General features: G+C 37.1%; 1 protein-coding gene across 7 annotated transcripts in view; it reads left to right on the forward strand.

Moving 5' to 3' along the window:
- The window catches only part of LOC145978541 (uncharacterized), a 250,254-nt gene that overhangs the window by 229,695 nt on the left and 5,364 nt on the right, over positions 1–15,195 (forward strand). For 5 of the 7 annotated variants that reach the window (XM_083111205.1, XM_083111200.1, XM_083111207.1 and 2 more), the window contains 4 exons: positions 399–616; positions 5,920–6,497; positions 9,272–9,512; positions 11,318–11,580. In XM_083111205.1, the coding sequence (XP_082967331.1) occupies positions 399–616; positions 5,920–6,497; positions 9,272–9,512; positions 11,318–11,580 (1,300 nt within the window). The remainder of the gene's footprint in view (positions 1–398; positions 617–5,919; positions 6,498–9,271; positions 9,513–11,317; positions 11,581–15,195) is intronic. The other 2 variants (XM_083111206.1, XM_083111204.1) reach the window with 2 other exon arrangements.

The raw sequence follows: 15,195 nt of genomic DNA on the forward strand, positions 1-15,195 counted from the left end.
CTGTGATGAAATTACAGCTATTTTCATATTCTGATATGCAAATAATGCAGCAAAATACTTACATATTAATATTAATGAATACTTTGGTCTATTTGTAATGATTTTCATGCATAAGTATTGGTGGGAATCTGTACGAGTATCAGCATTGGTATCGGCTTGACTCTTAATTTCTATTATATTTAGTGAAAAATCTACAAGTAAAAAGAAATAATTGAAAGTTATTGAGAGATACTTAATGTGAAGTACAAGCTGATTCATTCATTCTCAATTTGATGTAATGATATAAATGATATTTCTTGAATGGGTCAGCAGTATGTTAATTCTGTTAATTGTGATAAATGTACAGGAGGGTGTGTAGATTGGTATAACATATACAATGTTCTTTTTTTTTTTTTCAGTATCATCTCCAGCTGGGATAAGTAAAAGCCCTTCCCCAGTACATAGTCCAGTCACAAAGCTTCCATCTGCTTCGTCACCCACTTGGGCTTCGAACAGCGAAAATGCGTCGAGGCCTAGGAGGCGCCTCCCCAATCTTCCAACAAACCAGGTGCCTTTCTCTCTGACATCACCTAAGACAAGCGACAATTCAGACGCTGACAGTCCAACTAAAACGAAGGCAAGTAGCGCTGGCACTTTCCTCCCTTCCCTCTCCCAGCACATGCAAAACAAATCCTCCAATTTATGTGCAACAATGTTCCATGTACTTCCACACAATTTATTCCTACAATGCACTCATAGAGGGCAGCAAACAAAATGTCATACCCTTTATTTTATATATAACTTACATGTTCTTGATAAGATTGATATTAAATTTGTACAGAAATATTCACCACAGTTTGTAAAATTATCTCTGAAAGATAACATGATCAAATCAGAGGCTCTGTTAATTTACTGGCAATTTGAAACAAACCTCTTGTGAATCTTAGGGAGATTTCGCATTGAAGTGGCATCACATGTCACTTCAGGGTATCAAAGATATGCTTGTGCCGAGTGTCATGCAGCTACAGTGTGAAATGTTGCTCTTGTGTGGTTGGTGTGCGAGTAATGCATGTCACTTCAGTGTTAAATCTCCCTTAAGAGCTTTCACAAGCACTAGTGTACACAGTGAGGAAGTGGGTGGCACTACAGATCTTCCAGAAATTTTTAGAAAATCAAAATATTGAAATGAAAGCAGTGAAGAACTTGGTGGTAAATGCTATATCGTAGCTTCCTTTACAATTTTGCCCCTATCCTAAAGCAATTCTGTGTGTGCTACTGTTCACAAGTAACCTACAAGTGTGAACTCAGCAAGAACATTGCCTTTACATTTTGGGAACATGCAGTCAACTGTACGTTGTCAGGTGGCCTATGATGTACGAAAGTGAGCATGGATTCTTTCCAGAATCCTTGCCACAGTCTTTGTTCCCACGAATATCCATCATCTCAATACTAAACAGTCTGTTGTGTGCCATCTCACAAACTGGTGTGTGCACCTCCATCCCTGCCCAGTTCCAACTTATGATGTCACTTATTGTACTTTCTTTTCTCAGTTCCAACATTGATAATCCAGTTATAAGATTTTCAAATACATATTTCAATGGTATGACATTTTGTGTGCCACTCTTGATTAAAATAAAAATATATAAATAAGTTACGTGAGTGAGTAGGAATGTATCAGAACGACGTTTCGGAAGTCTGTACTACTTCCTTCATTAGGTAATAGAATAAAAAAAATTTAGGTGCCAAACATGGTACCGCGTTGTCAAATCGCAAGTTGAGGATTCAGGTTGAGGATACAAAAGAACGGTGACGGCATAAAAACTCCGATGGAAATCTTCGGTGGTTAAAATTTCCCTATGTTAAAAACAAAAACCACAACTAAAACAAATAAAAATCGAAGATCTATTAGTCCCCTAGTGACTTCAGTCAGTGGTGGGTAGAACACATGGACAGTGAGCACTCCTATCCTACGTTGAAAGTGAAATTTCCCCTCCGGCGTTCCCCTCTAAGATCGTATACGTCACCATTCCAAGGTGAACTCCCTCTCTTCCTCGACAGCCTTCACAACCTCGGGAGTGACATGAAAACCCATTTTAGTGTCGGTATTTACCACTTTATCCCACTTTTTAAGAAAAGCGATCCACGCTTCCTCCAGATTACCATCATCTCTGTTAAGCTTGTTCCTTTTTCCTGTGCATATAAATGCAGCTTCATAAACGTTCATGTGTAATTTATTCTCCTCTTTCTTAATTACTTCCCTTTTTATAATCCTATGTCCGCTCATTATGATATGTTCGGATAGGCCTGTTTTGGGTACCCTTTCCTTAATATCATTATCATGTTCTTCCCGTCTAGTGTGCATATTTCTCCCCATGTGCCCAACATATTCATTCCCGCATTCACATTCGATCTGGTATACCCCTTTTTGTTCTTCCGGATTATCCTTGTCCCTCCTCCCTTTTTTGAACCCGGTAAAATTCTTTTCAATATTTCTAGGGGCCTTCATCCCACATTTTACGCCATATTTTCTCATTGTTTTTGGGATCTTTTTGGAAACCCCCTTATAATAGGGGATTCTGACGTAATGTCTTTCATTACATTTTTAATTATCATATTTTTCTTTTTGATTATTACTTTCATTCACAATAATCTTTCTCGCTTTCCTAGCCATCTTATATAATTCTCTGATATTATATCCATTCTTCTGACCTACCCTTTTAATCTAGTCGATTTCTCTCTCTTTCATTGCCATTGTTACAGTCTTTCGGCTCGGATAAAGAAATTAAGTTTAAGTTGTCATAAAAAAGTGGGATAAAGCAGTAAATACCGACACTAAAATGGGTTTTCATGTCACTCCTCAGGTTGTGAAGGCCGTTGAAGAAGAGAGGGAGTTCACCTTGGAATGGTGACGTATACGATCTTAGAGGGAACGCCGGAGGGGAAATTTCACCTTCAACGCAGGATAGGAGCGCTCACTGTCCATGTGTTCTACTCACCACTGACGGAAGTCACTAGGGGACTGTAATAGATCTTCGATTTTTATTTGTTTTAGTTGTGGTTTTTGTTTTTAACATCTGCCATCTGCCCGCTCGCTTCACCTTGACAGGGAGTTTAGGCTCTCAACGGCCACTCCAGTTTACCGTAGCGGTGGTTTTTACATGTTTTATTGTGAGTTTTAAGGGGTTTTTAGCAAAGTGGTTTTAATTCTGTATAGGTCAAGCACTATGAAGTGTTTTTAACCCGAACCTTTCACCCAGTATCCTTACATGACACTTCTCTGACATGGCTTGATATTCCGAGCTGAAAACGACAACCTGAGGAAGGAAGCAGTAAAGCTTCTGAAACGTCGTCCACGTAAGAATACATACTCACTTGCGTAAGTAGACCAATTTGAATACTCTAACGTATTTTTGTTTAGGGAAATTTTAACCAGCGAAGATTTCCATTGGAGTTTTTATGCCGTCACCACAAGTTTTTTACCTTTTTTATCCTCAACTTACGATTTGACAACGTGGTACCATGTTTGGTACCTAAAGTTTTTTTATTCTATTACCTGATGAAGGAAGTAGTACAAACTTCCGAAACGTCGTTCTGAAACATTCCTACTCACTCGCGTAAGTTATTTACAGTGGCGGCTGGTGGTGAACCAAAGTGGAGGGGCGACAGCTCACAAATTTGCTCTACTTGTAATGTGAGTTTAATTGATTAATTTCGTATATAACAGCCAACATGATAAGAAATTGATATATTCGTCTTTACCGAATATAATGTTTTGCACATTTGCACATATTATGATAAATTAATAATTATTTAACAGTAATGCGAAGATTACGAAAGATGGAAGAAGAAATAGAATTCTAACAGATTTAGTTATATCATTTTTTAACTTAACAGAAGGGAAAATTCAGAAGAAGGGATATTAGTTTTTACGCAATCTGATAAGCACAATGACGAATATTTACGTGCATTGAACGTGAAAATTACTAGTAAAAATGTTACACAAAAAACGTTTCGTGTCCAACATGACTAATTGATATATGAAATAGGGCAGCAAAGTAAATATCTCACTGGAAAGGTGATATCTGCGTTACCAGAAGCTCAAGCTTTACAGTAAAAACTTCAAACTTACCAGAAATCTTCTTCAGACATGCTTGCTCTAGATTCAAATTCGGTCTAGGCCGGTCTAGGTTTTTTATGTTTATTTTTTTCATCCAGACAGACTTCTGGTAGAAAAACTTCGCACCAACAAGTTCTCCACGTAGCTCATCGCAACAAACGCACAACTACAGCACACCACCGAAAAAGCTTCATTTTTCCATGGAAAACTAAGAAACGACAAGCAAAGAGAATCAAGTATTCTCTTTGCAACAAGTGTCAATGCTATCGTCTTCCCATGCAGTCATTTTATTGCCTCGGGGTTGCCAGACAATTTTGCCAAATTGTCAGAAATTCGTAGTACACAGGTTCCTGTAGCGGCTCTTGGTGAGTTTAGATGACGAGTTTCTAATTTATTTAACATCCGGCTTGAAAAGAAATTGTGAAACTTTGTCACACTATGAGGGTTTTTTCAAAACGTGCTAATCAAAACATGTAATTAAAGCTAATTTTGTGAGTAACACGAAGCTGTAGCCGACTTCCGTCGCTAGCATACAGCATTACAAAGCCATTGATCCTGGGTTCTAATCCCGGCCTGGACATGGGTGTTCTTTGTGAGTGCCCTTCCATCAATTTAATTATCACTTATCCTCATCGTCGTGATTACCGAAAAGTAGCAGAAAGCGACGGTAACTAACAAATATCAAGCAAGAGTCTGTACTTTTTCAGTTACCGATATTTTCTTTCCTCATTGGAAATTGCGTTATTTATTGCTCTATGGAATACAGAATGATTTCTTTTGACGGTTGGTAATTTTCCTTCTTGTGTTAACTTCATTGCTTCTGGCAACTCTTCATTGTTTACCGTTCTCCGGAGAGAGAGCCAGTTTCGCCTAGGGGGTGGGTTTCGGGCGACAAACCCTCCGTCCTCCCAGGCGCAGATCCCGCGCGTGTTATTCCCCCAGTTCCCTCGCCTCTTACCCCCTCGCGGCCGCGCCTGAGAATGCTCTACGTCTCGTAAAGTGGGAGGACGGCGCCCCGCCAGATTTCTCTCGAAGTTCATAATTCCCCCGCACGGTGGCGTGCAAACTTCACAATTGTCCCGGAAGAATGAATACAGAACCGACTAACCAACGATCTATAAGCAACGGAATACTTGCAATTCAGACAATGTAAAATATCATATATAAATGTTAAAGTAATGTTTGTTCACTTGTGATTACACACGGCAGTGCAGCGTCCGTATCGTCCTTATGAGCGGCCGCCCCTGGTTATTTATATATTTTTATTTGAATTGATAGTGAGTAAAATGCACCATTGTAATATGTTCGCACTCTTGATTAATGTAACAGAAACACATTTATACCTAATGCTGCAGTTTATGCATACAGGTTAATAAAAACTTTCTTCATACACGTTAGTAGGACAGACTTACGCAAATTACTGATCAAGTGACAGACATTAACTATGCTACATGTTTTAAATTAATCATGAGATTCAAATATATGTTGACAAACGTAGTTATGTAAAGGTCACAATATGTAATTAATGAATTAATTTTTACACAAAGCAGAGCATTCAAATTCCATTTTAGAGGCTTAAATACATACCATAATATCAAGTGTTTGTAGTTTGATTTTTTGGACGTACGTATTTAGTTGTTTTTGTAATTTGTATCATTTAAACCATGTAAGACATGTAGTTCACTAAAATATGTCAAAATGAATGTTAGTCATGAGTAATTTGCTTTGTGCAAACCTTATAATATTCGAGTACTAAATTTAATTAGCGAAATAACCTACTATGTATTTATTATATATAAAAATTGATTCATATTTCATTTCAGGCAAAAGTTCCGGTAGTTGACAACAGAAATAATGAGCGCCACAGTGACAGCAGTCTGGAGACAGAGTCATTCCTGCGGGACACGGAATCTGTGGTGACGGCAATGCAGGCTCGCATGACACAATCTCTGACCGGTAGCCTTACGATGGGGTCATCAGTGGAATCGCATGATTCCGGTGGTGATTCAGACGTGGACACCAGTAATAGTTACCCTATCCCGGGACAAAGTGCAAGGAAGGAGAACGGAAAGTGCTCCATTAGCAAGTCTTTAAGTGCACAGCTGAGGGCTAAGTTAAAACTGTTGGAAGATTCCGTGAAGGATAGTGATAGGACTTGTGGTGCTAAAAGTGATAGGCACGTTGCCTCTAGAAGAACTAACATGGCTTCCCAAAGTAGTGCGAAAAGACTAAGCGGGACTCGGGAATACAAGCACGAGGATTCTTTCAATGTAGATTTCGTTCCGAACGATGATAGGCATAGTTGTCAATCGGACAGTAGTAGTGAGACGGGAGACATGAAACCACGGAAGAAGGAGTCAGGAGATTCTGCTCCACAAATGAGGTACAACAGAGCGTTTAGGTATGAACTAACCTTTTGGTTGTGGGCACGTGGCATGCTGTGAACGAGCATGAGTGTGTAACATGTGAAGCAATGTTGCATGCATGGCTGTCAAAGATGGTTTAGCTTCAGTGTGCATACAATGTACACTATAAAGAATTTGTTTCCGTGGTATTGGTGAGAATAGTTATAATTATTGTATTTTTAGACTACAGTGTCTGATTTGCACTAATTCGTGTTGATAGGACAACACTTTGTGCTACAAAATATGCTTCATTCACTATTTTATATAATAAGTGCATTTTTTGTTAATGTGAGCAGTGGCATTTATTTCACAAGCTTCTCATTTGTTTCTTCGTACCCAGAGGAGATGGAAAATGTTTGTTTGTAATCAATGTAGTGTTTATATTAAATAGTGACTTTTTTAAGCTGCTAACTCCTATTATGTATATGTAATTGCAGTGCATTTTCATGTATTTTCACTTAAGTTTTAGAACCTCCTTGATAATGTAGTGGATAACACTTGTCACCTTGCAATCAAGGAGTCCCAGGTTTGATTCCCAATAGAATCAGGAACTTGGGATCCCATCCTGAATGGTCCATCTGAGCATAAAAGTTATACTTTCAATTGTTATAATTTTAAAGTGTCAGGATTGGTAGAAAGTGGTTAGACTACTTGCATTGTTAAGAGTGCCATCAACTTAGCCCTACATTTTGTGAAGTATTTACTGAAATTTTAAATATATTTTCTACCTCTCTTGGGTACTCATTACAATGGTGAATTGGTAACAGAACCACCACAGATTGGTTACCTTAAATTCGTACCCCTTGACATTTTAGGGCAGGAGTTATCCAGAATTTCCCATCTAGGGGTGGGGGTTAAGGGTACATTTAGAGCCAAAATTACCAAAAATGGGGCCATTGTGTTGAGGAAATTTTGAAAAGGGTGGATAAATCACTGGTTATAGGATTCAATTTTGCATGTAAAATGTCGCACACGTAACACCCCAACAGATTTGGAAGAGAGAATACAATGTGCACTAGAGAATATAATCAAAATCTGTGTCTACTAGACTGCAACCAGCAAACCGATACATTCAGAAATAGAGTGCATGGATATGCAAATGTCGTATTTGAGTAGTATTCATTATTGAATATGAATTTGTGTTAGTTGTTGCTTGCTCATAATTTTGGCTTACTGTGCTTAATTTCTTTTTCTTGTGCTTGTATCAGTGTACTTTAGCTAGATTTTAGTACCTTTATAAAAGTTATACTTATATTCAAATTACTTCATTAACCCCCCCCCCCCTTCTGTCATTGCCAGGCTGATTCAGTCGCTATAGAAGTGAAGCTTCTTCAGTCACCTTGCTCTTTTTTCCTACTCCTTGGACAGCGCACCTGCTCTCAGTTGAAGTCTTTCTGGGTCCTCTTTGTGTGCCAAAACCACTTGAACCATGCTCATCTGTAGAGGCATGCATACTCTGTTTTTGACGAAAACACGAAATGTGAAATAACACATTGTAATATTAATTTTTCATGTTTCTGAAAGGTGCGAGATGCATTTTCCTACCCTGATTTGTCACGAAATTAACTGCAAAATGCGAAATATACTCTTAAAAGATGAAATTTTAGTTTAATTACCGAAGCGACACTTTCTGAATTTTAAATTATCCTGCGAGTTATGCAATTCACAAAATTGATTAATATTTGAGAAGAAAAAATGGACCCCTTTATATAAGAATAAACTTAATACTCTGGTAATTACATAAATGTGCTATTAGAAGGGATATGTTTATTTTGTGTAATAAGTGCAGTTTTTAAATCAAATTTAGGATTACCCTCAATTTTAAAACCAAAATGTCATTTTATGTACCACTTTTGAACACAAAATTGACTGTTTTTGTACCGAAATTTTGTTTTTTTATTTACCAAAAATATGTGCCTCTACCGATCTGTCTTCCTACTGTACTCTTTGTCATCTACTCATCTCTCTTCTTCATTGTCTATCTTCGTCACCTGTAATAAAGGTGTTATGTTAAATGCCTGGTGGAGGCACATAATGGTACAGGTCCCATACAAACTAGTTCCAGTCCCAGTTAGCCTTTCTGTACTGTACATAAAGTGGACTTATACAAACTAACTTCATTATCCATGTCTCTTCTTCACATGTAATTCTTTGTTTGACATTGCTTCTTTCATTTCCCACACATTTCATTGATTCATATCAAAATTAATTGTTTGTGAAGAATTCCTGGCATGATAGGAACATTCCTTACATAGGTATGATCAAGTAAATTTCATAAATTTTGATGTCTTTAAAATTTATAGTTAGGATAATTCATACCGAGCCCAGTTTCAAGTAGAAACTAAAGTGTGTTGAACTATAAATTAACTTCCTTGTAAAAATATTTGTGGCTGGCAAATGTGCGTTAGTAATTTGTTCATATTGTAACATTAAGGAATTTTGAGGCATGACTTACTAGTGATATGGAATTGTGAAAAATAATGAAATATTTCCTTAATTTTAGTTATTGTTTCAATTCAGTTACAGAATATGCAATGAATTAACTTCAGTATAACAAATCCTCAAGTTTGTTTTAGTTTTTTGGAAATGATGACCTGGTAACAAAATCATTAAAAGATTTAGTTAGGTAAAATCTTGCCTGTATTAGTAGTAGGTATCTATTAATATGCCCTGTCCCAAAAATACTAACATCATTATAGTTTAATTCTAATTGTGTTGTCATCAGTTTAATTATATCCAGGTTTGATAGTACATGTTTTGTAATTTTCAGTTTGCGAAGAGCTCGTCTGGGTTGTGATGACAAACCATCCTCGGCAGACAGGAAAAAGAAGCCTCCACCAGTCCGAGCCCAAGGACCAATGGGAATTGCCAAATCCAAGAGAACTGTAGAGTCTTCCAGGAGCGGTACGAATGTTGTCTCTTCAGAGAAAGCGAAAAATAGTTCCTCGGCTTCTTTTTCAAGAGCAGATGGTGGCAGATTCAGTTTACGACTCTCTAAAGGAATTGTGCCTGTAAGTTTTCCAGAATTATTTTGTTGATGATACTTATACGTGGGGATGAGCCACAACACTCAGATTGGAATTAAATTACGTAAGGTGGTCAATACGTTTCCAGAGTTCGAGTGAATTTTTGTGTATTTTACGCAATAACATTGTGAGGAGAAATGGGCTTTATGATTAAATGACTGTTATGTGATATTCTGAATATTTTAAAGCAGATTAGTTTACAGCAACAATTCTTATTTATTACATATTAATAAGATGTGATAGAAATGAAACATGAATGCAGGCATGCAAGTTAAACAAAAACAGACGTCCAACAACTTCAAATTTTCTGGCAATTTCTATGTATGTGAAAATGTTTTACCAGCAGTATACCAAGTAGCAATGGGAGAATATGCCTCTGATTGCTAGGATTTTGTTTCAGTGGAAAACTTTTATATTACAGTACATAGGGCTGATCCAATACCAATGCTGAAGTATCATTTGAAATGTATGTACAGAGACCGGCATTTTGGTCTTTGACAGGGTCTGTAAAAATGTCATGCGACACTCACACAAAATTCAAAGTTTCTTTTTATTTTGCACCAGTTTTGTGAAAAATGGTATTTTGTGATTACATAATATGTATTTTAATAGTCTGATGTAATATTTTAAAGCAAAACTTGGTAAATTTATGCATATAACTAAAGTAATATTAATCAGTATTTTGAACAACTTCTAATTGTTATAATTTTCAAACACTGTATCTGTATTGGTGGGAATCGGTACATGTACTGGTATCATTATGGGTTCAAAGTGGTATTGAGTATTGATTGACTCTTCCCTAATACTAAAATTTGCAAATTTCCTGAGGTACTTTCAATTGTTACCATCATTGCTCGAAGTGAGGGTATATACGGGGAGATGGTCCACTCCCTCTCAGCTAGTAATATTTTTGCAAATCATTGTGTCTCAATGTCACCTTGCTAAACCATAAGAACATCCCCCCAGCTAATCCCAAGGCCTGACCAAACATCTCCCCCAGCTAACAATTTCCACCTCAAAAGTGCTGGTTAGTATTGGCTGAACCCTACTTACAGGGTTAGGAATATGTGTTGAGTTGGGTTAATTTGTACGGAGTGGTCACAAGATGGGTGTGCTCCTCTTTATTTTCAATACTACGATGGTTATGGTTCAATGCTTGATAAGGACACATACCTGATGGTTTAAGAGTCTGGAACATTGGCATGGAGACAATTTTCGTATCGCAGCTGAATTCTCTGTCATGTTCTGGCACACTTCGCATTGCAAGTGTGTCATTACCTGAATAAGACTTTTCCTGGATGATAAATTGGAATAGATTCTGAAGGTTACCCATCTCCCCTAGCCTGGCCTCCAAGACATCCCGACCTCACCTCTTAGGGTTCATAATCATCAATGACAGTCAGAAATAACTGTTATTGCACGACAAAAGAGTTACAAGCATCTGTGGAAGATGCCTTCACAATCCCATATTAATCTCCACAAAAACATCTGCCAAAACATGATACAGAATTCAGCTGTGCTGTTTCCATACCAATGTTCTGGACTCTTAAACGATAAGGTATGTGTCCATATCAAGTATTCAACCACACCATCATAGTGTTGAAAATAATATGCCCACTTTGGGACCACTCTGTACAACCTAAGATTTTTCAGCTTTGGTTTGTCAAATTTGTTCCAAATTATTATTTCTTGTATTGCTTTTATTGTTACGTTTCAGATTGCAGATTCCAACTCTTACATTATTTGTAAATCACAGTCATTAGAAATAAATCATTATTTAAATTTTGCAGCCTCAGCAGACCCCTCCTTCAAAGTTAAAAGTCAGCAGTACAAAGAAAGAAAGAGATTCTAAAAAATCTGGTTCAGGACCACGTAGCAATTCCACGCTTTCTGCCCGGGAAGTAGAATTTCAGAATTGGAAGCGGCGCAAGAATTACGATCCGATGAAGGCAGCTGCTGAGGGGAAAAAGCGTCAACCTGCCAAGAAGGTTGTTGTTAACCCAAATGCAACACAGTCTTCTATTGCAGCATCAGGGACTTCTCGCACTCCAAGGTAAGTGTTAAATATTTGAACTTCTTTAAATATGTCTGTTGTAACCTTTTCTTTGAGTGTTACTAGAAGTTGTGCTTTAAGTGTTACCAATGTCCCATAGTTAACCCTGGAACACTACAGTACGTAAAATATACATGTGGTGTGCCCTTAATTCCCTTCCCCACCTTCCACCTCTCACCTACACACCCCTCCACGTCCGTTGGATGTAAGGCAGCACTGTGGTAAGGAGGGTGCAAGCGCTTCATTTGGTTTGTTATGTTGGTGCGCTGTACGCAAATTTTACGTAGCTCTAGTAAAACGAGAAAAGTCTCACGTAATTTTGACATTTGTAAATTTGATTTGGATAATTAGATTTTGAAAACAAAAGTTCAGAACCATGCACTATTTTTTTTGTAAGACTTTAAAATTACATTTGTTCCTTATTTACAGTGTTGGGTCAATCCATATGAAATCATACCAGCTGGTTGCTTGACCATTTTTAAAAAAGTGTATTTTTTGAGTGGTGTGAGCCTCATATATTGACAGTTCAGAACCACTCTTATTTTATTTTTACTATCACCGATTTGAAGATGGCGGGAATTTTTTTATCATGGCGTGCGTCATTTTCTCCATTCGTAAGCAACAGCGGCAACTTTTTTTTCTCAGCTCTGGTAAGTCCTACGACAATGAGACAAAATCTGTGATGTTAAGCACATTATAGGCTACAATTATATTTCTGTGTAATTTTCTAAATATTATTCCTTCATAATAAATTTTAAGGTTAAAATTGTGTATTTTAATTGCTCAAAATGACATTTTCGGACATTTTTTGGGGGGGGGAGGCAGTTTGTTTGACACTTGAATTTTTTTGTGCAAGTACCTGTGTACCAATAGAGTATGTCAAAATTATTTGAAGCTTGAGACTTTAATATTTGTTTTTCTACAGGGTCTAAAACATGTACTTTTTGTTAAAAATTCCAACTTCAGGGCTCTCTGGTGGGCAGTTGTATAAAAATCTGAAATTTTTACACAATACAGTACTTCATGATAAGTAACTTCAGTAAAAATTTTGAGTTTGAGATTTAATTGGTTTAAGAGATACAAAACTCGTGAAAAATTCAACATTTTGCATTAAATATGGCATGTCTAATTTCATTTGTTATTAACATTTTGTGTTGAAATTCTGCAAACTGTAATTTGGAATGTCAATGAACAACATTACAATCCTGAAATGGCTCTGCAATAAAGTACATATACGAGGGCATGCTGAAAAGTAATGCTTCCTATGTTTTTATTTTCTTTGTTACCTTGTAAACGCATTTTGGATTTTGAGCAACCATACATTGCACTTATAAGACTTTCCCGCTTCTCAATTGAAGGTTTCACACTTCTATCGCCAGGGGGTGCTGAACTATTGCGAGGAAAATGGCAGCATGTAACCATGCAATGTCGGTGAATCGCCTGAAGTAGCGTTCAGTGATCGAGTTTCTAAACGCAGAAAATGTGCTACAAATTGACATTCATCTGAGACTGAGGGCACTTTATGGGGATGAATGTGTAGACATCAGTACTGTGCAATCGTGGGCTGTTCATGCTCGTAAAGAAAACCCCAGCTGAACACGATTCGGATGACCTCCATCAGTTGCATTTCGCGGCCTTTCATTCCATTCTCTCACATAGCTGAGATTTCTTCAGCTGGGGTTTTCTTTACGAGCATGAACAGCCCACGATTGCACAGTACTGATGTCTACGCATTCATCCCCATAAAGTGCCCTCAGTCTCAGATGAATGTCAATTTGTAGCACATTTTCTGCGTTTAGAAACTCGATCACTGAACGCTACTTCAGGCGATTCACCGACATTGCATGGTTACATGCTGCCATTTTCCTCGCAATAGTTCAGCACCCCCTGGCGATAGAAGTGTGAAACCTTCAATTGAGAAGCGGGAAAGTCTTATAAGTGCAATATATGGTGCTCAAAATCCAAAATGCGTTTACAAGGTAACAAAGAAAATAAAAACATAGGAAGCGTTACTTTTCAGCACGCCCTCGTATATATACTTTATTGCAGAGCCATTTCAGGATTGTAATGTTGTTCATTGACATTACAAATTACAGTTTGCAGAATTTCAACACAAAATGTTAATAACAAATGAAATTAGACATGCCATATTTAATGCAAAATGTTGAATTTTTCACGAGTTTTGTATCTCTTAAACCAATTAAATCTCAAACTCAAAATTTTTACTGAAGTTACTTATGATGAAGTACTGTATTGTGTACAAATTTCAGATTTTTAAACAACTGCCCACCAGAGATATTTAACCCTGAACTTTGAATTTTTTAACAAAAAGTACATGTTTAAGACCCTGTAGAAAAACAAATATTAAAGTCTCAAGCTTCAAATAATTTTGACGTACTCTATTGGTACACAGGTACTTGCACAAAAAAAATCAAGTGTCAAACAAACTGCCTTCCCCCCCAAAAAAATGTCCGAAAATGTCATTTTGAGCGATTAAAATACACAATTTTTACCTTCAAATTTATTATGAAGGAATAATATTTAGAAAATTACACAGAAATATAATTGTAGCCTATAATGTGCTTAACATCACAGATTTTGTCTCATTGTCGTAGGACTTACCAGAGCTGAGAAAAAAAAGTTGCCGCTGATGCTTACGAATGGAGAAAATGACGCGCGCCATGATAAAAAAATGCCCGCCATCTTCAAATCGGTGATAGTAAAAATAAAATAAGAGTGGTTCTGAACTGTCAATATATGAGGCTCACACCACTCAAAAAATAAACTTTTTTAAAAATGGTCAAGCAACCAGCTGGTATGATTTCATATGGATTGACCCTGTTATGAATATTATTATTGTTTGTTTTTCATTGTTTGAATTTTTCACCTTCATTCTTAATGTACGTACGGGCTTGGCAATCAAGACATTATCTTAAAAATTCTATGCTTAATAAAATCATGTTTATACATTTTAAAATGAAGAATAAAACTCCAATATAAGGAAAATAAACAAAATAATGTTCACAAAGAATCGTCATTTTGTTTTCGTGATGTAGAGGTTGTTTTGAAAATTGATTCCTTCATGTACGTAGCGCTAGTTACATTGTAATATTGGAACAGGGTAGTGTTCTAGGGTTAAATGAGAGCTACATTCGTACAAATATTGATATTGAGGCATGTGTTGAGTCATACAAAGAAAGTTGCCAATGTAGCAACTTCTCATAGCGTATGTGCACATACCTGTATACATAAACATCTGCTCGTGCCTCTCCAGTGGCATAGTGGTAATGTCGTTGCCTTGTAATCAAGGTGTCCGGGTTCGATACCCAGTGGAGGCACATAGTGGTTCAGATTCCACTTTAAACTGTAGGTCCAGTCCCAATTAGCTTATCTGTGCATAAAAGTGGACTTAAAGCGAAACTCAAAAAATAAGCATCTGCTCACCAGCGTCTGTGACAGAGTGGTTAGAACAGCGCATTACAACATCAGGGGCCCCAGGTTTGAATCCCAGCCTGGGCATGGTTGTTCTTTGGGTGCACATTCATCACTCATCCTCATTTTTGTGATTAGCCAAAAATGGCAGAAATGCAAAGTAAAATAAACCAAATCAAGCAT

This window comes from Lepisma saccharinum, chromosome 25 (genome assembly GCF_977018435.1).
Source record: "Lepisma saccharinum chromosome 25, izLepSacc3.1, whole genome shotgun sequence".
Taxonomy (NCBI): Eukaryota; Metazoa; Arthropoda; class Insecta; order Zygentoma; family Lepismatidae; genus Lepisma; species Lepisma saccharinum.